We start from the raw sequence: 23,849 nt of genomic DNA, 5'->3' as shown, positions 1-23,849 counted from the left end.
GTCTCTCCCCCCCCCCAGACAGGGTTTCTCTGTGTAGTTTTGGTGCGGGTCCTGGATCTCACTCTGTAGCCCAGGCTGGCCTCAAACTCACAGAGATCCGCCTGGCTCTGCCTCCCGAGTGCTGGGATTATAGGCGTGCGCCACCACCGCCCGGCCCTGTGCTAGTCTTATGTCAGCTTGGCACAAGCTAGAGTCATCAGAGAGGAAGGAACCTCAATTGAGAAAATGCCTCCATAAGATCAGGCTGTAGGCAAGCCTGTGGGGCATTACATTTTCTTAATTAGTAATTGATGGGAGAGGGCCAGCCTATTGTGAGTGGGGCCACCCCTTAACTGGTGGTCTTGGGTTCTACAAGAAAGCAGGTTGAGCAAGCCATGAGGAACAAGCCAGTAAGCAGCACCTCTTCATGGCATCTGCATCAGCTCCTGCCTCTTTGAGTTCCTGTCCTGACTTCCTTTGATGATGATGTGTAAGTGGAAGCCAAATAAACCCTTTCTTCTTCAAGTTGCTTTTGGTCATGGTGTTTCATCATAGCAACAGCAACACTAACCAGGACACTTCCCTATTGTGCAATCTGTATAAAATAAAGCCCAAGAGCTTCAATAGAGGCAGGAGGATCTGAAGTACAGATCATCTTCAGCTGCATAGTCTGAGGCCTACCTAGAAAAGAAAAAGAAATGGCATTTTATGAAAGTTCTTTTAGTTTCACATCTGTGTAATATTTAAGATAAATCTTAGTGTAGTATTGCCAAGATCCCATTATAAACTTACATTTAATTTCAGTTGTATTTTGTGACCTTGTTTTTTTTATCTAGCTGGGATATACTTAGGATTTGGGAAGAGGCCTAAGAATATCCCAGTGAATCTTCCTGTGGCATCTATTAAACACACACCTCCCAGTGCAGTCCATCTCACAGAAGTTGTAAGACTGGTTCTCCTGGAAACTAGGAACACAATGTAACTGCTCTGGTAGGTAGGCTTTGGCTCCAGTCTTACTGGTTTTCAAAATTGCAGGCCTAATAATTTCTTTGCAGATGACAGATTTACCCCAAACAATTGGATTTAAAATGTGTTTCCTGAGCTTCTCTATGTAAAGATTTTGCTGTTATACATTGTGGAAACCATAAGCAGGTGAGCTGTATAGAAATGGTGGACGCTTTGCAGTAACAAAATTTTAAACTGCAAAACAAATTTTCTAGGATAATAAGGCATCTTAGGGAAAACAGGTCTTCAGGACTGAAATCAGGTCTTTCAGGAAAGGCTTTTACCTCTGGAGCACTCAGGAGAATCCATCTCTTGCCTTTTCTGGTTTCTGGAGGATACCTATGTTCTGTGACTTGCTGCCACATCATTTACTCTCTACTTCGGTTGTCACTTTCTGTTTGTTCTCTTCCTAAGGATGGTTGGCCCGCCCAGATAAGCAGGCCTCCTTTATATGCAACAATGTACACAAGAATTCTGTAGACTAGGCTTGGATAGGTGTTGCGAAAGAGTTTCCTCTGAGATTGAAACATTCTATCCTTCAGGAAAACTCCTTAATTAGGAAGGTAAACAACTCAAAATAGCTTCAGGAAGTCCCTGAAACTGACCAGATTCTCTAGGTCCACTTCCTGCAAAAGTCAGCAATAGAAACAGAGTTGCTAAGGAGATTCTCAGACAAGTAAGCAATAGAAACAGAGTGGCTAAGGAGATCCTCAGACAAGCCAAACAGCAAAAAAGACTGACCCCAGCCCAGCTGCCTGGAAGATGGTTAACGCCAACGAGGCACCAAGAAAGAACACTCTCCAACCTGATGACTTGCCTGTAGTCTGTGCAGTGAGCTCAGGTTTCCCAGCCTTGTGAGTTGTCACCCATGCTGGAATGGGCTTTGCTGATGCAGCTGTCTTTACTCATTTCTGCTTCTATAAGAAGCCCCTCACATATATTCCTGTAAGTAACTTCAGAAAAACTCATCCGCTTACCAAATTGGACTTTGGTGGTATCCCTACTTCAGTCTGTCCTGGTATCCCTATCTGGGGTGAGTAGGGGTGTGTGTTGTGTCTCCCCAGGAAAAGTTTTATCACACAACAAAATGCAAGCAGAAGGACCCCATAAAGAACTATATTTCAACTACCTGCACATTGTCACTGCAGTCTTCACTGTCTGTGAGCGTGACAGTCCTCTGGTCATGGATCAGTCTCAACTCCAGGTTCTGGGACAAACCATCTCAATTTGTTTTACTTTGCTTTAATAAGGTTACTGTCCACAAGACTGTTAGCAAGACAAGAGCAGCCTGCAGAATTAAGGGCCACATTCTGTAGTGCTCCACTCCTAGGCTATCTAAACAAATACCATAAACCATCAGACTCTACGTTGGCTCTGCCTAATTATTGTATCTGTATTGACTTTTTCACTTGATCCAAAGCATTAGTCCAGGTACTAGAAATATCAGAGTTTTCACATCCTTTGTCATGGCCTGCAAGGAGGAAATCTAGAACAGTCTTACTGGTCACAACAACAGTGAGCTGCAGTCCACTTGAATACTCCCCCAGGCTAATGTGACCATTGATCATTCCTGCTAAAATAAGGCCAGATTTTGTTCCATCTCTTTCAATTGGATGTTCACATTGTAGGAATAACATATACAAGAGACACATAAATACCAACCAGCCATCCTTCTGAGAAGCTCCTGAAACAATCCTAACCAGTCTCATTTTTAGACAATTTTCTCCAGAGATCTGTTGAACTCTTGGGGCTCTTATGACTAGCCCTAAGTCACTGTTTCCAGAGTGGGGTATTATTGCTGACTTTTGTATAATACAGTGCTGATGATGTATGTGGTGCACCTGAAAGAAAATGTTAGTAATTATTAGAGGCCAAAATTGTGACCTGCATCAGTTGGGAAGTACAGGCAGGCAGGACCTTCAAAATGGTTGATCGCTACACCTTAGTTTGAATATTCAGTTTAGTTCTTGTTTATGGAGAAACTGCCTAAGAGCATCAATTCAAAATATGGTAACTGTGCCACACAGTAAGTAGCATTCATCTACCCTACAGAATGGCTGGCAAAGGGTAAACATGGATGCTAGTGGGAAAGATACTCAGAAGTGTTGACAGATGCTTTGCTTAAGAGGGGCAAGAGTTAATCTATTCCCTGCTGTCTTACTCTCCTACTGTACTTAGTGGGCAGGACTCAAGGCCTGTCCCTTATTTTCTGAGTGACAGTCATCCTCAAGAAACTTGCTGCAGTTTGTGCTCACTCTTTTTGTTTTGTTTTATTTTATTTTGTTTTGTTTCTGAGACAGGGTTTCTCCATGTAGTTTTGGTGCCTGTCCTGGATCTCGCTCTCTAGACCAGGCTGGCCTCGAACCCACAGATCCACCTGGCTCTGCCTCCTGAGAGCTGAGATTAAAGGCATGCGCCACCACTGCCTGGCTGTGCTCACTCTTAGGGACAGTTTGAGAAGACTGATTATGTGGCCAGAGCTGTCTGATGCATACAGCAGACCCAGCCAGGTCAGGAGAACCTTCTCAGAAGACTTCACTGTCTTTTTAGTTAGGGTTTCTGTTGCTCTGGAGAGATACCATGACCATGGCAACTCTTATAAAGGAAAAACATGTAATTGGGGTGGCTCACATTTTCAGAGGTTTAGTCCATTGTCATCATGGCAGGAAGCAAGGCAGGTTGCAAGCAGACATGGTGCTATAGAAGGGGCTGAGAGTCCTTTCATCTTGACTCACAGGCAGCAAGAAGTGGTTGAGACACTGGGTGGTATCTTGAGCAAAGGAGACCTCAAAGCCCACCCCCATAGTTACACACTTTCTCCAACAAGGCCATACCTACTTCAACAATGCCACACCTAATAGTGCCACTACCTTTGGGGGCCATTTTCTTTCAAACCACCACATTCTACTTCCTGGCCCCCAAAGGCTTATAGCCATATTATAATGTAAAAATGCATTCAGTCCAACTTCAGAAGTCCCCATAATCTATAACAGTCTCAAACTTATTTAAAAGTCTGAAGTTCAATGTCTCTTCTGAGATTCATGCAATCTCTTTAACTATAATCCCCTATAAAATAAAAATCAAAAACTATATCAAATACTTCCAACATATAATGGCACAGGATATACGTTTGCATTCCAAAATGTAGGGCAGAGGGCATAGTGAGGAAATAGTGGACAAAAGCAAGACCAAAACCAGCTAGACAAACTCCAAACTCTTTATCTCCATGTCTGATGTCAAAATGTTCTTCAGATCTCCAACTGGAAGTGTGATCCTAATTATTTTTATCAATAAAAATCAGGAGTCAAATATCAGGATAAAGCAGCCACTAGAGACTTCTTACCTCTCCGAATCCTCAGACCAAAAAGGGGGTTGAGATCCTATCTCCACCAGCCTTATATTCCTGTTCCCACCTCCCAATTGTGCTGGAATGAAAGGTGTGAGCCTCCCATGTTCTAGGATCAAAGGTGTGAGCCTCCATCATTGCCTGGCCTCTATGGTTAACTAGTGGCTAGCTCTGCCCTCTGATCTCCAGGCAAGCTTTATTTGTCAGAACACAAAATATCACACAACACCAACTTCTTTCAGCTTTGTTAACTGCAACACACTTCTTTCTCTTGGACTGGTTCCATTCCCTATTAGCAGCTCTCCCCAGCAGGTAACCCACAACTCTGGCATCTCCAACATTTTGGGATCTACAAGGCAATCCAGGCTTCAACTTCACAGCTTCATGCAATGTCCTCCCTAGGCCTCCATTCAGGGACACCTAAGACACATGCCTGGCCTCAGCAGCTTTCTTTAGTCATGGAGGCAAATTCCATAACTCATTTCTTCTATCCTTAACTCTAGAACCATGTAGCCAAAACTGCCAAGTACTGCTGCTTACTGGGGCTGGAATATGGCCCCCTTGTTCATTTACATCTCTACCAGCTTTCTGTTTTCCATGGTTTCCTTCACTGCCTAAGCTTGGCTGTTCTGGAACTTGCTCTGTAGACCAGCCTAGCCTCAAACTCAGAGATCTGCCAGCCTGTACCTCTGGAGTGCTTGAATTAAAGGTGTACCCCACCACACCAAGCTCCTAGCTTTTATTTAGTACCTTTTCACAAGTTGGAAACTTAGCTGGGTGGGATCTTGCCCTGAGGCCACCACCCCCTTTATTCCATTTCTTAATCTATCTCCTTGAACACAGGATTTAACTCTATTCCACTTCCTAGTGCCCCTTTTCTCAATCTGTACATTTTGTATTTTTATTTGCTCAGCTTGCTCCTTTTCATTATAAATCTTCATGAGAGTTAACACTAATAATCACACGAGAGTCTAAATGAGGCTGTTTTGAGATTTTCTCTGCCTACAGAATTAATCCAAAACTCTCTACTTTAGCCTCAGACAGACTTTTCAGAGAAGGGCAAAAAGCAGCCACTTTCTTCACCAAAATATTGTAAGACCAATCTCTAGACCACATAATAACAGTCTTCTCCTCTGAAACCTCTGATCTCTACAGTTCAAATCACTTTTTAAAAAATTATTATTATTATTATTATTATTATTATTATTATTATTATTATTTGGTTTTTCGAGACAGGGTTCCTCTGTGTAGGTTTGTGCCTCTCCTGGCACTCGCTCTGTAGCTCAGGCTGGCCTCGAACTCACAGAGATCTGCCTGTTTCTGCCTCCTGAGTGCTGGGATTAAAGGCATGCACCACTACTGCCCAGCTTCAAATCACTCTTAACACCACTGTCTTCCATGCTCCTACTGGTATGGCCCATTAAGCAGTGCTTAAAGCATTCCACTGTTCTCCTTATCCAGAGTACCAAAGTCCAGATTCCTCCAAACAAAACCATGGTCAGGCCTATCATAGGCAATACCCAAGTCCTGGTACCAACTTCTGTCTTAGTTAGGATTTCTATTGCCGTGAAGAGACATCATGACCATGGCAACTCTTATAAAGGAAAACATTTAATTTGGGTGGCTTCCATTTTCAGAGGTTCAATCCATCATCATCATAGTGGGGAGCATGATAGTATTCAGGCAGACATGGTGCTGGCTACATCTTGGAAGGCAACAGGAAGTGGACTAAGTGATACGTGACCACAGCAACTCTTATAAAGGAAAACATTTAATTGAGGTGGCAGCTTACATTTTCAGAGATTCAGTCCATTATCATCATGGCAGGGAGTATGGCAGTGTGCAAGCAGACCTGGTGCTGGAGACAGAGCTGCTACATGTTGATTTGCAAGCAACAGGAAATAGACTGAGGCACTGGGCATGACTTGGGCATATATGAGACTTCAAAGCCCCTCCCCCCACAGTGACATACTTCCTCCAACAAGGCCATACCTACTCCAACAAACCACACCTCCTTGTAGCACAAATCTTAAAGGGTCTTATTAATAAAAGCATGAGAGCCAGATACTGGGGTGAACACTGAAAGATCAGAGAAACAGAACAATCCACAGCTAACCTCACTTCACCAATTCCTCAGCTGATCTTGTTTCCTCATACTGGAAGCCTCTGAGTCCTCATCTGAATGGATCTCAGCTGAACTGCTGCCTAAAAACTAAAAGCTTAAAAAAAGGTCTAGTTCCTAGTCCTCACACCTTATATACCTTTCTGCTGTGGGATATTCTGTATGGCAAATGTATTAATAAATAAAACTGATTGGCCAATAGCCAGACAGGAAGTATAGGTGAGACTAACAGAGAGGAGAATTGAGGGAACAGGAAGAAAAAGGGAGACTGCCTGGAGCCGCGGCCAGGACAAGGAAGATGTAAGGTACTGGTAAGCCATGAGCCACGTGGCAAAGTATAGATTAATAGAAATGGGCTAAATATAAGAGTAAGAGCTAGACAATGATAGGCCTGAGCTAATGGCCAAGCAGTTTAAATAATGTAAGAGTCTGTGTGTTTATTTTATAAGTGGGTTCTGGGACTGGAGGGACTTGGCGGGAGCTGGAGAGAAATTCTCCAGCTACACCTTTCTGTTTTCTGCCATCATTTCCTGGGATTAAAGGCGTGAGTCACCATGCCTGGCTATTTCCAGTGTGGCTTTGAAATCACAGAGATCTGGATGGATCTCTGCCTCTGGAATGCTAAGATTAAAGGCATGTGCTATCACTGCCTAACCTCTATGTTTAATATTGTGGCTATTCTGCTCTCTGATCCCCAGATAAGTTTATTGGGGTACATAATATATCAATCATATTTCCCCTTTTTTGTTTAAAATAAAAAAGTTATAACAAATATAAGAAAAAATATATACAATATATTTTATATACAATGTATACACTCAAGAATTACATTAACAATGTCTAGTCCATTCACATTTGACAGATTCAGACAAAAACTCCATTATAAACATTAACAATTTCCAGTCCATTAACATTTGACAAATTCAGACAAAAAATTTCATTTCTTATTCTATTTAAAACAAGTAGCTGTTGTGTGGCTATTCTGTTCTCTGACCCCCAGATAAGTTTATTGGGATGTACAATATATCAACCACACCTCCTAACAGTGCTAATCCCTATGAGTTTATGGGGGCCAATTACATTCAAACTTCCACACCCAGCAATTCTGGATTTTCAAAGTAAATCTACAAGCTTCCTATGCCATCTCTTTTGTCCTTATCATTACCTTCTAGGAAATGGTCAGGAAGAGGTTATTCTTTTCTGAGGATAGCCATATTTAGTGACTAAAATATCTAGTACCGAAGTGTGTGAACTAAAAAATGATGAAGATAGAATGTGAGGTGGTTTTGATCTGAGATAATTTTTTTTTTTTTTTTTTTTTTTTTTTTTTTTTTTTTTTTTGGTTTTTCGAGACAGGGTTTCTCTGTGTAGCTTTGCGCCTTTTCCTGGTACTCGCTTTGGAGACCAGGCTGGCCTCGAACTCACAGAGATCCACCTGGCTCTGCCTCCCGAGTGCTGGGATTAAAGGCGTGCGCCACCACCGCCCGGCGTGCGCCACCACCGCCCGGCGATCTGAGATAATTTTGATATATTGTGGGGCCCCACAGAGACTCCATAGTGAGGTCTTATTCCATCTTGACTCAAGGTCTGAGCTTGTTTTACCCCTGCAAGTCTGCATAACAGAATGTTTTGCCAAAGGTGTGGTTACCCAGTGTCTTGAGTACTAAGGGGGTGTTTACACTTGTTCGTACTTTGAACCATGATGTCCTTAAAAGGGGGAGGTCTTTTGCCCCACTTGTTTTGGGTATGAAGAGGCTGTGAAAAATAAACTCAGGGCGACGTGGTGTTGACCCAGAGCCCTCCTGATGCTATTCTGTGTCTCTGTCCTTTACTTTCACGTCTACATCTCTATTTTTCATATCTATTATTTCTCAATCCACACTCTCCTATACCAAGAACTGTCCAAAGGTCAGGCTGGACTCAACAATAAATCTTCCAATACTGAACAATACTACATGCCAATGATTGATGGGGAGTACAGAAGACCACTAAGTACCTTGACCACTGACACTCTGGGCAGTGACCTTTGCAATGAAAGATGTTCCAACTGTCAGACTGTGAAAAGCTCACAAAGTTAAAAAAAAGACACATTAGTGTTAAGAGCCACAACCGTGTAACTATGTGGTTAAAAATCAACTGACTGGGGTGGACTAGAGATACCGTAAACTGAACAAATTATCAACCAGAGAAGAAACCACCTTTATCCCTGAGGGACTGCCAGAGACCTCTGGTAATCAATACACTAAGGACATGATCCGCTTCACTGAGATAGATGTGTGAGCTTTAATCAGGAACCACAATATGGTCTGTATGACAGCCAGTGCAGCAGATACACTGATAGCTCTATGTTCAGTCTGTGATGATGGATGGTTACTGGGCATAGCACATCAATGTACACAGGCAGCAATTTTGTCTGTTGATGGTGCATCAGCAGCTTGACACACCACTCAAATTCATCAGAGAATGTAGTGAGTCTTTCTCTGTCCTGCCTGCCAGCTCCCAAATAACCACATGGAGCTTATTATTCATTATGAAAGCTCAGCCAATAGCTTAGGCTTTATTCTAACTAGCTCTTATTACTTAAATTAACCCATTTCTATTAATTTACTTTCTGTCTCATGGCTTTATTACTTCATCTCTGTATTTCTCATCCTGCTTGCTCTGCATGTGACTGGCAACTCCACCTTCTTTTTCCCAGCATCCTCTCTGTCTACTTATTGGCTATTTAGCTTTTTCTCAAACCAATCACAGTAACATATCTTCACACAGTGTAAAGGAATACTCCACAACATTTCCCCCTTTTTGTCTAAATAAAAAGGAAAGGTTTTAACTCTAACACAGTAAAACTATATACAATAAGAACAAGTATCAGGTGATAATTAAATTTACAATGTCCAGTCCATTTGCATTTGGCAAATTTAGAGAAAATATTCCATTATCTATCCTGTCTTAGTCCAAAATTTTATACCTAAACCATTTTTATCATAAATTGTATTAGCATCCTAAAAATATCTTTGTAGACCTTAAAATTTTTTTTAAATAAACAACTTAAGTTTTTATGTTTTTCAACCTTATAAACTTTATATCACTTATGTAAGTTTCTTTTTTGAACTTGGTAACATAGAAAACTGTAAAACTGTAACTATCTAGTCTTCAATTTCCATCAGAGACCCAAGAAGGATGAAATATAACTTGAGTAAAAAGGAAGTGTAAAGAAAGCAACCTCCAAAACTATAGAAATGACAGGAACAGCTGGCTGCCTGGACAGCCGCCCAAGTTTCCTCTGCAACATTGTGGCATCCATCTTCAGCCTATAGGTCTAAAATATCTGACAGACTTTTCTGTAAAGCGGGGATTTTGAAGGACTGTCCTACCTTGTCTTTTGTGTCCTTACTGTCTAGTTTTGACAGCAACTGTCAGCAGTTGAGGCAAGGGCACTTTCTTGCCCAAATGGCTAGCTTTTGCTGCAAAGAAAGCAAACTCCATATGGAGTTTCTTTGTTGTCCATTATCTTCTCTGAAGTAGATTGGTGCTGCCAGGAGCAGATGTGGGTTTTTTTTGTCATCAAAAACCTTATGTTATTAAAACATCTTAAATGCCATATTCTGTAGGTCTCTGAAGCATTTGAAGATCACCTATCTATCTAAAACATATCTCTGTTTGACCTTGAAAACATATTTAACATGGTAAGTTTATTATAGGTGACTAACTACTAACCTGCATTTCTTTATTATCCTAAATAGTTTGTAATTATAACTTTCAAGGACTAGAATTTTACATTACATTGTTAAATGAGCTGCATTGGTACAACACCTTCAATAAGAGTAGAAACATATGTGCAGTGTGTTCTAACAAAAATAACATTAAATTTGTATCAATATATAAAATCCATACCAATGTAAAATATTTGAGATTAGTGGTTGTTCAAAAGTAGACTCAGCAATCCACCCTTTTATCTCATTATTTTTATGCTATATCTTCCCTTTTTCTCTTCAGAAAGAGATCCCTGAATCTCCTTTGTTCAGTTTTTTTCTAACCATGACCAATAACAATTTGTAAGCCCCCTAAACAATGACAAACATCCATAGCCCACTGAATGACCCAAATCCACCTACCCCATTTATTGAGAATATGGACATTGTGTTCCCTAGACTGTTTTCTGTTGTTTGGAGGCACTGGCATTTTTGGAGGACCCTGAGAAAATTAGGATAATGGTCAAGTCCTGGCTAAAATAATCTGTGAGGCTGGACCATCTCAGCCAGCAACCTTGAAATGTTCTTGATGCAGAACTCTGAGGCAACAGAGGCACTCTGAGAGCCTGGATCACCCTGACCACTCATTTTTATTGGTGTCTGGTCCCCTTACTCTGAAAACACATAAACTTTGAAAGGTAACATACATATCTACATTAACACAAGTATAGACTATGCATTGTACATAAGCCAGCCAAAGATAATTTTTTGTTTTACGTTTGAGCAGGTAAAATATACATCACTGCTGTGGATATCACTCTGTATGCTGTGAATGTGTTGCTCTGATTGGTTAATAAATAAAATGCTGATTGGCCAGGAGCCAGGCAGGAAGTATATGCAGGATAAGCAGACAAGGAGAATTCTTGGGAAGAGGAAGGTTGAGTCAGAAGATGCCAACCCACTGTTCAGGGAGCAGCATGTAATGGCACACAGGTAAAGCCACAGAGCATGTGGTGACACATAGATGAACAGAAATGGGCTGGGTTTAAGTGTAAGGGCTAGTCAGTGGTAGGTCTGAGCTAATGGCCAAGCAGTTTTAATTAATATAAGCCTCTGTGTGTTTTCTTGGTTCTGAGCGGCTGCGGACTGGGTAGGACACAGAAAAATTCAGCTACACATCATCTGTATTATAGTTTTTCTAGGTTTATTTCTTTATGTCTGTAGCCAGGATTCATGTGTGTGTGTGTGTGTGTGTGTGTGTGTGTGTGTGTGTGTGTGTGTGACTTTAATTTTTTTAAGAAATTTTTTTATTCATTTTACATACCAACCAGAGATCCCCTCTCATCCCTCCTCCTGCTCCCCCCCCAGCCTCCCCCAGTCAACCCTCCACCCCCTCCTCCAAAAGGGTAAAGCCTCCCATGGGGAGTCAGCAAACCTGGTACATTCAGTTGAGGAGGTCCAAGTCCCTTCCCCCTGCATCAAGGCTGAGCAAGGCATTATAGGTAATGGACTCCAGAAAGCCAGGCCATGCACCAGGGATAGATCCTGATCCCACTGCCAGGGGCCCTTCAAACAGACCAAGCTACACAACTGTCTCCCATATGCAGGTTCCACAGCTGTTGGTCTAAAGGTCATGAGTTCCTATGAGTTTGGTACTAGATGAAGGTTCCATGATGACAGTCAAGGTATTCACCAGTCTGATTACTGGGGTAGGCCAGTTCAGGCACCCTCTCCACTATTGCGAGTAGTATTAATCTGGGGTCATCTTTGTGAAATCCTGGGAATTTCCTTAGCACCAGGTTTCTCCCTTACCCCATAACGTCTCTCTCTATCAAGATATCTCTTTCATTGTTCTTCCACTTTGTCCCTCCCCCAGCTTGACCATCCTGTTCCCTTATGTTTCCACCCCATCCCCTCCCCTGTATTGCCCCTCCTCCTCAGTTTACTCATGGAGACCTCATCTATTACCCCTTCCCAAGGCAATCCATGCACATCACTCTTAAGGTCCTCCTTGCTTCTCTGGAGCTGTGGGTTGTAGTCTGATTTATCCTTTGCTTTACATCTAGTATCCACTTATGAGTGAGTAAATACCTTGCTTGTCTTTCTGGGTCTGGGTTACCTCACTTAGAATGATATTCTAGTTCTGTCCATTTGCCTGTAAATTTCATGAGGTCATTGTTTTTTACATCTGAGTAATGCTCCATTGTGTATATGTACCACATTTTCTTTATCCATTCTTCAGTTGAGGGGCATCTAGGTTGTTTCCAGGTTCTGGCTATTATTAATAATGCTGCTATTGAACATAGTTGAGCAAGTGTCCTTGTGGTATGATTGAGCATCCCTTGGGTATATACCCAAGAGTGATATCATTGGGTCTTAAGGTAGATTGATTCCCAAATTTTCTGAAAAGTCACCATACTGACTTCCAAAGTGGCTGTACAAGTTTACACTCCCACCAACAGTGGAGTGTTCACCTTGCTCCACATCCTCTTCCACATAAGCTGTCATCAGTGTTTTTTATCTTAGCCATTCTGACAGGTGTTAAGATGGTATCTCACAGTAATTTTGATTTGCATTTCCTTGATGACTAAGGATGTTGAACAATTCCTTAAATGTCTCTTGGCCATTTGAGATTCTTCTGTTGAGAATTCTATTTAGATTGATAGCCCATTTTTAAATTGGATTGGTATTTTGCTGTCTAGTTTTTTAGTTCTTTATATATTTTGGAAATAGCCCTCTGTCAGATGTGGAGATCTTGTCTCATTCTGTAGGCTGTTGTTTTGTCTTATTTACTGTGTCCTTTGCCTTACAGAAGCTTTTCAGTTTCAGGAGGTCCCATTTATTGATTGTTGCGCTCAGTGTCTGTGCTACTGGTGTTATATTTAGGAACTGATCTCCTGTGCCAATATGTTGTAGGCTATTTCCTACTTTCTCTTCTGTCAGGTTCAGTGTAGCTGGATTTATGTTGAGGTCTTTGATCCACTAGGACTTGAGTTTTGTGCATGGTGACAGATATGGATTTATTTGCAGTCTTCTACATGTTGACATCCAGTTATTCCAGCACCATTTGTTGAAGATGGCTTTCTTTTTTCCACTGTATAGTTTTGGTGTAGCCAGGATTTTAAGGGTGTCTTCCCTGATCAAATCTGATCTCTATCAACTTTGAATGAATCCACAGCCTTTTGTTTCTATGGAAACAAAAGCATAATCTCTTCCCCAATGTAACTTATTGACTTCCACTTTGAAGTTAAGACATTTTAAGAATATATAGGTTGGTTTAATTCAGCAGTCCCTTTCACCATCCCATGTCTCTCAGCAGCTGTTAATTCAAAATTTACAAAGTACCATATATGGTCCAAACTCCCTGTGTTATAATATTTCCCATCCTTATGTGGCTTATTCTTTTTTTTTCTTTATTACTTTACTTCTGTCTTTATTTATATGAATGCTCTGTTTGCATGTACAACTGAATGCCAGTAGAGGGCATCAGATTCCATTATAGATAGCTGTGAGCTACCAGGTAGTTGCTGGGAAATGAACTCAGAACCTGTGGAAGAACAGCCAGTGCTCTTAATCACTGAGCCATCTTTCCAGCTCCTTTACTTCTGTCTTTAAAGACTATATTATTTTAAAACTATTTTTATGACTGTATATGTCCTTTTTCTTTTCTTTTTTTTTAAAAAGCCTACATACATTGTTAAACACACTGTAACCTGTTTAGAGGTTTTTTTTTTTTTTTTAGTCTGAATTTGCTTTACTTTTGTCTGCATGAGCAAAACTTAAATCACTGTGCCACTTCGCTCATGGCATGCTGGCAGCTCACACCCGCAGCGATGGCCTGGAGATGCATCTCTGACTGCCACCCACATGAGAGACTGTAGGACTAGGAAGCTGCATTTGGCTCCATTTTTGTGTGTCTGGAATATTTTTTAAGTGTTCTTAGGTTTTATGTGGAAATACGTGTCCCCACATTAGATGCCATTTGTAGTGAGTCTTTCTCTGTCCCACTTGCCAGCTCCCAAATAACCACATGGAGACTTATTATTCATTATGAAAGCTCAGCTGATAGCTTAGGCTTGTTTCTAACTAGCTCTTATAGCTTAAATTAACCCATTTCTATTAATTTACTTTCTGTCTCATGGCTTTATTACCTCATCTCTGTATTGCCCATCCTGCCTGCTCTGCATCTGGCTGGTGACTCTGCCTTCTTCCCAGCATTCTCCCTGCCCTGAAAATCCTGCCTAGCTATTGGCCATTTAGCTTTTTATTAAACCAATCACAGTGACATATCTTCACACAGTGTGAAGGAATATTCTGCAACAGGAGAACTGGCCCTTATCATAAACATGTATTGAAATGTGGTTGGGTCGGCAGCTATGATTCCTTTTCACAATTCAGTCACAAAGCCATTTTCAATCTACTAGTCTTCAGCATGCCAAGTCCAGCTAGCCCAGTGGTAACAGCCCAAGGGTAAGAACAAACACAGGAGGCTTCATAAAGATGGCAACTGGTGCCTTAGTTAGGATTTCTACTGCTGAATAAAACACTGGGACCAAAAGCGACATGTCGAGGAAAGGGTTTATGTCATCTTACAGCTCCACATTACAGTCCATCACTGTAAAGGCACGAAGTCAAGCAGAGAAGAAACCTGGAGGCAGGAACTGAGGCAGAGGCCACTGTTGTGTGATATTTTGTTTGTGTTCTGACAAATAAAGCTTGCTTGGAGTCTGTGGGGGACCAGCTCCCACATTTATTTACCCCAGGGACTCTTGAGGAATGAGGGATAAGAGACTTAGGTAGAAATAAAGAAAGGAGAGAAATGCAGGATAGACTTGGGTGGGCCTCGATCCTTATCCACCAGCCCAGAGCTTTATTCCAAAGGCCTATTTATAACAATGCCAAGGGGAGGAGCAAACGACCTCCCCCTTGCTAGTTACAGCCAGGTGTAGACGGTTACAAACACCTGATACTCAGGCCCGTGGTCCAATCAACCTCTTATGCAGTCCTGCTGAATACAGCCACTAGGAAACCTAGTGGGCTCCAACAGGAGTCAGGGGGAGGAGCTAGCCTCTAGTTAACCATAAAGGTCTGGAGGTCTGTGCAGAGAGAGGATCTAGGCCCTTTTGGTCAGAGAAACCACAGAGGTAGGAAGTGACTGTGGCTGCTCACCTGTGTAGATGTATCCAACCTTCCCATCAAACAATAAACACAGAACCAATGCAAAGAAGAAAGCCAAGAGGTCAGAGCCAAGAGCCAAAACCTTACCCTTCCTCCTGCAGTGGTCCTACCTCTCCGAACCAGAGCTACCCCTGTGTTAAAGTCTTTATATAGAGTTCCTGTCCTGCCTTCTCATTGGTTGTAAACCCAACCACATGACCGCCTCCTCACAGCCTGTCTGTATAGGCCTCCAGGTTTTCCATGATTGGTATTAAGATTAAAGGCATGTGTATCCAATAATGGCTGTATCCCTGAACACACAGAGACTTACCCAGCTCTGCCTACTAAGTGCTGGAATTACAAGCGTACGCTACCACTGCCCTGCTTTCCTATGGCTTGCTAATAGCTCTGACCCCCGGGCAACTTTATTTATTAACATACAAATAACATTTTAATACAAATAAAATATCACCATACACCTGCTTCTCTGATCTTTCAGGTTTTACCCCAATACCTGACTTCTGGTTTTTATTGATAAGATTAATTAGATTTATGCATCAGGTCATGGAAGAACACTGCTTACTGGCTTGCTTCTCATGGCTTCTCAGCCTGCTTTCTTATAGCACCCAGAACCACCAGTACAGGGGTGGCACCACCCCCAATGAACATTTTCTCAATCGAAGTTCCCTCTTACAAAATGACTCTAGCTGGGTCAAACTGACATAAAAATATCACAATTGGTTAGAGATAATAGGTAAACCCTAACTCCTGTTCATAAGTATAATGGTGGATATTTCTGATTCTGTGCGTCAGCATGGAGACTGAACTGCCTCAGTAGCTCAGAATTTCTGTAAGGCTTCAACTAAGCTGAACCCTTTGAGTGAGGCCCAAGGACACAGGGAAACTGTCAAGTGAGGGTCCCACCGAACAAACAGCTTTGCTTCAGGGAGAAAAGTCAAAAGGACAGGGAGGAGAAAGATAAATTTAATTAATGCAAACATCACTTATAAAATCAATTTTGTCTGTGACAACTTTGTACGTGTTTATAATACAACCCAATCATACTCCTCCCTCCTCCTTTTGGCTGCACTTCCTGCTTCAAGTCCCCATTCCACTTTCATGTCTTAGCTTTTGCTTTGTGACCCATGGGTCTGACCAGTGTCACTTGCAATGGCATGGATGTAGGGCTATCCACTGGAACATGGGTAACTCACCAAGGGCTACATCACGAGATAATGAATTCCTCTTCCCAAGCAACCTGTGATTGCCATTAGATAAGACATCCTTTCATGGCCCTGATCCTCATCATCTGGCTCTTACACCCCTTCTCATTTTGCTTCTTCAGTGTTCCCTGAGCCCTGGTGTGGGGAGGTGTGAGACGGGCATCCCACACAGGTCGAGCACACAGCAATCACTTGTCTCAATATCTTGACCAGTCACGATTCTGCATTAACTGCTATTCGCTGCAAAAGCTTCTTTGGTCAAAACCGAGGACTGTACCAGTCAGGTTTGACAACATATCCATTTAGCAAAATAAAAGTGCTCATGAGCTCTGGGTCTTTGACAAGATCTGCAGTACTAGGCATGAATTCCCTCCTATGGAATGGGCCTCAGAGCCCATCAAAACGAATTTGTTACCTCATAACAGTTGTGCCACTGTTACTTCAGTGAGCACCCTTGCCTGGCAACTTGATATTGTAGTTTGCAAGGTCCAAAGCTAAGAAATACCATTTCTGACTTCCCGTACCCCCTAAACTGCCTACACAGCAACTTCTGGCACCATGATGGCCTCCCAGCAGTGAGGAAGCTTCCTGCTTGGTTCCAACATGGCTTCTCTATATTCTGTATCCAAGATGTGTGGTTGTCATCAACAAAAGGGATGTCTTACCATCCAGTTCTGGTGGGCAAGCAGGTGCAATGGCCATAACTTGCATAATTTAGGAGGTCTTTCTTTGGGACTTCCTGGCCAATAATTCTTAGAGAGGTATCTCATACCCAGGACTGGGATTTTTGTTTAGTGACCCAGGGCTTCAGGAATGGGAAATGCAACTTTTAAAAAATTATTTGACAATTTCACACACGTATGTAATGTATTCTGATTATTCTCTCTCCATCCTCTCTCATCTGGCTTCCACCCCAACATCCCTTCCCCTCCCGCTACGTCCTGCCCCATCACTAGCAAGGCCTTCCCTACACTCTTGACTTTGGCTGTTAGTGACCCATGTAGTTTGACCAGGTTCATCTCTGTGACAACTTGTATGGTCATCGATGTGATGCACATGCAAAAGCCAATGGTTCTTCCTCACCCTGAATCTACTGGTAGCAATACTTCAGCTGTGAAGGGCAGGGCCTTCTTGTGCAGCTCCATCTTGTGTCTTGTCCAGAAGATAACACTTCGCAGTCCTTCGCTGTCTTTTCTCTCTTTTTACCCACTCTTCTGCAGTGATCCGTGAGCCTTAGAGAAGATTGTACAAATGTTGTCCAGGGCTGGATTGCATCTGTCACTTACTCTTGGCCCCATGAGGCTTTGCATTCACCACCAGTCACTGGAAAGAACTTTTCTAATTAAGGTTGACAGTAGCATTTGCCCATGGGTATAAGCATAAATATTTAGAAGACAGCTTAATGCTATGTCAATTTGCCAAGCTAGGGTATTCAGTTGCCTCCCAGGGCCTATAATTTCTTCCACCACTGATTTTTGACTGGGTTTACAGTGCTAAGCCATGGGCTTTCCTCTGGTCTCCAATCTCATCGGAGAGCAGAGAGCTGCTGGCTACCTTCCCACCAATAGTATATTGTTTCATTTTACACTACTGTTGGAGTGGTGAGTGCACACAGTGCACACCAACAGAGGACAGTGGTCCCTTTACTATTTTTGTTTGGTTTTTATGTTTCCTGAGACAGGGATTTTCCGTGTAACAGCCCTAGCTGTTCTGAAACTCGATTTGTAGACCAGGCTGGCCTCGAACTCACAGAGATTCACCTGCCTCTGCCTCCCAAGTGCTGGGATTAAAGGTGTGTGCCACTATCACTTGGCTTAATTAAGCTTTTTCTTTTTTCTTTTTTGTACCTTTTCTTTAAAGTTTATCACTGTATATATGAATTGTGCCTGGTATTAAATAAGAACATTTTCATACAATTATATAATGTTATATAATGTACTTTGAGCATACCCCACCTTATTTCTCATCTTCCCATTTCTGTCTGTCTTCCTGGAAGCCCCCTTTGCTCTAGACATTTTTCACTCTACATTCATGCCATGCATACATGGTTTTATACATCTATCCAAAATCTAGGAACAACAGATGAGGGAAACATACAATAGTTGCCATTCTGAGACTGGTCTAATTTATACGATTATCTCGGGTTGCATCCATTTTGCTGAAAACATAACTTCATTCTTCTTTGTGACTGAACACACATGTATATCTCACACTCCTCTGCTGTTGGACACCTAGGTTGGTTCTGTAATTAGACACATTGATTCTCAAGTACCTCTGTGAGATGCTGAAAATAGTAATGACTATTTTCAGATTTCTGAGGAGACTGCATAGTCATTCCCATGGTGGCTGCACCCGCTCACATTCCACCAGCATCATGTAAGAGTTCCCTTGGTCCACAATGGTACCAGCATTTATTTTTCTTTTGGAGAATGAGTACTGCATTAACATCATTTACACCCTCCTCCTCCCCCAAGTTCTGCTCGCTTTTTGTTTTTTTTTGTTTTGTTTTTTTCTCTTTTAACCATGCAACAAAACTTCTATTAACATTTTTAGCAAAGATTCAGCTATTACTAAAACTTGTAATTTCTAAACTTAAATTGGGGCAAATGGCTATAGTGCAGAGTAGTGCCATCATTGCCCACTAGGAATGCAGACTGAAGAATTAATAGCCACCCCTCCGATGGAGGACCAGGTGCAGGGTGACTCTTTCTGGATGCTGTAATCAGAAAGTGTGGCCATCTTCCAGCTGCTGGGGATGGTGGTGCCCTCTTTATCCTGGATCTTGTCCTTCACGTGGTGGTGCCATGGGCTCCACTTCTAGGGTTATGGTCTTGTCAGTCAGGTTATTTTGACCTGTTAACCAATGTGATGAAACCACAAAGCGCCTAGAGCACAGAAACACCTAGACACAAGGTCCACTGAAGAGTCTCTTGTCACTCTGTTTTGTTTTCTTCATGACTGCCATAATGGCTGGGGTAAATGAAAATTCAATGTAGCTTAATTTGCTTTAAAGTACTTTTTATTATTTTTAATTAAGTGTATTTATGTGTCTTCACCTGGCTGTTTGAATTTCTTTGAAGAACTGTTCACTAGCCCATTTCTTTTGAGTGGTTGTATTTTTTTAGAGTTTTGAGTTTTGTGAATGTTCTAGATAGTAATCCTGTCAGACAAACAAATTTATTCTCATTCAGGAACTGTCTCTCCATGTGGTGGTTTCCTTTTCTGTGCTAATTTAATGCATGAGGTCCTATTTGCCAGTAGTTGGTCTTATTTCCTGAACAATTGAAATACTGTTCAGAAAGTCCTTGCCTATGATTCTAGAAGTGGTTTTTTTTTTTTTTTTCTGTAACAATTTCAGCTTAAGGACTTACATTAAGGTTTCTGAAGCATTTGGAGTTGATTTTTTAGATGGGGTAAGAGGTAGGGATCTAGTTTTGTTCCATCTGTGGGTATCCAGTTTTTCCATCAATGTCTGTTGAAAAGGCTGTCTTTTCTCTAAGGTGTATTTTAGCATCTTTCTCAAAAATCAGGTGGCTGCAGCTGTGTGGGTTGATGTCTGGTCCCGTTTTACTCCACAGATCAGTCTGTTTTGCTGTTATCATGCTCATAGCTATACTGTGCAGCAAGAAAAGACAATGCCTGCAGAGTCAGGCCTGCTTTGTCTATCTCAGGGTCTTTTGTGCTTCCATGCAAATTTGAAGATGGCTCTTTTGCTTTTGTGAAGAACGGCACTGCCATTTTCATGGGCTCACACTGCATCTTCAGGCTGCCTTTGGCAGCTTAGCCTCTCACAGTATTCATATTCCCAATTCCTGAACATGGGAGGTCCTTCAAGTCTTTCATATTCTTGGTTAGGTTTATTTCTAAGTGTTTTTTCTTCAGTTGTGAAGAGATCCCTTCCCTGATTTCTTTCTCAGCAAGGTTGTTACTGGTAGATAGGAAGGCTACTGACTTTTGTATGTTAGTTTTGTGTCCTCTTTCTCCTGTGTGTACTCTGGGGATTGAACTCAGGCCAGCAGATGTGACAGCAAGCACCTTTACCTGCTGAGCCGTCTCACCGGCCCACAAGTCTGTTTTCTCCCACTCTGCTTATAAGTATTTATTAAAGGATCAGCTCACTCTCACTTAGGCCTGAGATCTTGTCTTTGTCTCTGAAACAAAGTTTTTTCTTTCTCACTATTCACTTTTTTTTCCCCTTGAGACAGGATCTATTACGTATCTCTGGCTATCCTGGAACTCACTATGTAGACCAGGCTGGCCTCAAACTCACAGAGATCCACCTGCCTCTGTCCCTCAACTGCTGGGATTAAAGGCAAGTGTCACCACACCTGTCCTAAACTCAATTTCCTTAAAGGACATGGATTACAGGACTCTCATGTAAACTTTTCATGGGTTTCCTTCACTTATCAAATTATGTTGATTTCCTAATTGGAAGCTCAAGATGGATCGTTGGCTATCTGTACACTACTTCTCTGCCTTTCTAATTACTATCCTGTGTAAACATCCATGCTTTAGTCAAAATGAAGGCCACCTGGGTGGCAAGTGCAACTCAGCAGAGTGTTTCCTACTCACCTAAGTGTGTGAGGCCCTGGACTAGACCCCTAGCATAAAATAACTTTTCAGGCTTCTACTCCTTCACCATACTTTATCATTTTTCTTTTATCCTAATTTTTATTTTCCTTCTCCCCTGAATATCCTCTTTATCAATCAAACACTGCTTCAGCATCTACTCTATGCCTCATGACAGAGCAGCACTGGGCACACAGGGAATGATAATCACAGCTCCTTACAAGGCTCATATAACCCAATGGAAGAGTCAGAGAGAGATAAGTAATGACAACTCATCACATTTCTGTTAGAATTGGTTTGTTTCTCAAAAACTGTCAAGAAATAGAGCCAGTGAGATGGTTCAGTGGGGAAGGGTGCACTGTCCAGAAATAGAGCCAGTGAGATGGTTCAGTGGGGAAGGGCGCACTGTCCAGAAATAGAGTCAGTGAGATGGTTCAGTGGGGAAGGGCGCACTGTCCAGAAATAGAGCCAATGAATGGTTCAGGGCCGGGGACACTTGCCCTCAAGCTCAGCACCCCGAATCTGACAGCTAGGCCCCCGATGGTGGAAGGAGACAAGAGTTACTCCAGGTGTTCTCTGACTTCACGCATGCTACAGCACACACCGCTTCAGTAAATTAAAAAAATAAAAAAGAAAGACTGCCAAGAAAGGGAATCTTGGGGGCTAGAGAGCTGGCTCAGTGGCTAACAGCACTTGTGGCTCTTGCAGAGGACCTGGGTTCTATTCCCAGAACTTGCATGGCAGCTCACAGCCATCCCTAACTCCAGTTCCAGGGGATCTGACGCCCTCTTCTGGCCTCCATGGGTGCCAGGCACACACATACATTCAGGCAAAACACTTATACACGTAAAACACACAGAGAAGCGCGCGCACACACACGGAGTATTTCAGTAATATTGGCTTAAGAGGCCAAGCTCAGTGTGCATGTATTCACTTCTAACATTACACACTGCTTCTGCCACTCAGCAATCTACTTCAAAGGACAAAGACAAATTTTAATAAATCATAATTGTGTATCACTGAACATATTGAAGGAAAAAAGTCCCCATTTGCAGTTAATGATTCTAGCAATTTCCCAGCAATCGAGCGTCCCTTGTTGACCCCCTCACCAAGCCTCCTAAGTGTCGCTGTGTCTCTTCTGACTGTGCTAGGCCAGGCTGCTATTTCAGCAAATCTTCTAGTCCAGATTTTATTCTTCGGCCAGAATGCTTCTCAACAAAAATACAGGAGAAACTCTCTGTAAGCATCATCTCTTGTAAGCTTTCTCAATTTACATTGAGGAACATGTGATACACTTGTGATGACTCTTGGAGACACGTGGTCACTAGTTTTTCCTCTTTGCTCACCACCACCTGAGGACATCAGCCGTGTTCTTTCTACTCATGGTGCGATCCTGTCAGGTTCAGCACACAAAGGTGTGGAAAACTGAGCAATAACAATACCACACTGTTCAGGAGACTTAAAGATCAGGCAGATTAGTGGAAGAGTAAATTAATTTTATTGACTGATGAAAAACTAAAGTCATAAGAAGTTTGGACAGAAAACAATAATCAAGTTCTGCTGGTATTCTATATTTTCTTTTAACTTTAAGCCAAAAGAACATAAAATTGTAGACTATGAGTGAGCTAGTTACTTTTAGTTCCTTCAACAAAAACTGCAGTCTAGCAGTTACACAGCATTAAATATACACATTTTTTTGCAGAATTCTGAGAAATCTGTGTGTCGACCTCAAAGGCTGCCGTAATCACCTACACTGGTCAGACTCAGGGTTCCTTTTCCCTCTTCTGCCGCCCTGTGAGGAGAAACAGCACATTCCTTCAGCTTGGGGCATTTTCAGTTTGCAAACACACAAAATCAAAGTGCAGCTAGGCATTCTACCTGGCTGCTTTCACAGTTACTTTTACAAAGACTACATAAAGTAATTGTTTAGGCTGATTAAGTAAGATCACAAATACCTCATTTTCCAGAGTTTACTTTGTCCTAAATACTTTAAAAAGTACAAAACAAGCAAAGTTTATTCATTTCATATAATCAGCAAATTTGGTAATTCAGGTAATTTCTTTTTTGGTAATTTAATTTATAATTTATGTATAGTTTTGTTCTTATTTAATAGCATTAGAATTTAAAAATTTTCAATTTATTTGTATTTTCTGTACATGGGTGTTTTCCTGCATATACGTCTGTGTACTTTAGTGTCTGGCTCCCAGGGAGGACAGAGGAGATTGTCGGATCTCATGGAACTAAAGTTACAGAAGGTTGTGAGCTGCCTGCCATGTGGGTGCTGGGAACTGAACCTAAGTCTTCTGGAAGCACAGTCAGTGCTCTTAACTGTTGACCCAACTCCTCAGCATTAGAAATTTGATTTTCAGGCTGGGACGAAGGGCAAAACACCAACACACATAAAATAAAAATAAGCACTTAAAAGTTTAAGAATACACTAAAAGTCTATTTCTCAGCCGCACTAGGGACATGTCAGGCGAGGCTCGTGTGAAAGGGTAGTGGCTTCTCTGATTTCTTTCACCCTTTGGGCCTACAGCATCCATTTGAAGTCAAATACATCAACTTTCTCAATTAAAACCCAAAAACTCTTAAATATATGAATGCTGTTCTTCACTCCTGATCACACACAAAGTTCCAAAAGATTTATTCATTTAGGGGGAAAATGTACTGATTTTGCGGGAAATGAAATGTATAATAAACATACATTTAAAAAGAGATTTATTTCCTGTTAGTAGGAAAATAAAAATAAGTTTAGA

General features: G+C 41.8%; 1 protein-coding gene and 1 long non-coding RNA gene across 5 annotated transcripts in view; one reads left to right on the top strand and one right to left on the bottom strand.

Annotated features, from left to right (window-relative positions):
- Window positions 1-23,849, top strand: part of LOC128103286 (uncharacterized) — a 105,387-nt gene that overhangs the window by 4,160 nt on the left and 77,378 nt on the right. The window lies entirely within an intron of this gene.
- Gkap1 (G kinase anchoring protein 1) overlaps window positions 22,573-23,849 on the bottom strand; it is a 38,783-nt gene continuing 37,506 nt past the window's right edge. For all 4 annotated transcript variants that reach the window (XM_052727522.1, XM_052727521.1, XM_052727519.1 and 1 more), the window contains exon 13: window positions 22,573-22,885. In XM_052727522.1, coding sequence (XP_052583482.1) covers window positions 22,838-22,885 — 48 coding nt within the window. In that variant the 3' untranslated portion in view covers window positions 22,573-22,837. The remainder of the gene's footprint in view (window positions 22,886-23,849) is intronic.

Source organism: Peromyscus californicus, unplaced genomic scaffold, assembly GCF_007827085.1.
Source record: "Peromyscus californicus insignis strain IS unplaced genomic scaffold, ASM782708v3 Scaffold_8__1_contigs__length_139910024, whole genome shotgun sequence".
Classification (NCBI taxonomy): Eukaryota; Metazoa; Chordata; class Mammalia; order Rodentia; family Cricetidae; genus Peromyscus; species Peromyscus californicus.
Note: the sequence above shows the minus strand (reverse complement) of the source record. Positions and strands in the feature narration are given on the sequence as shown.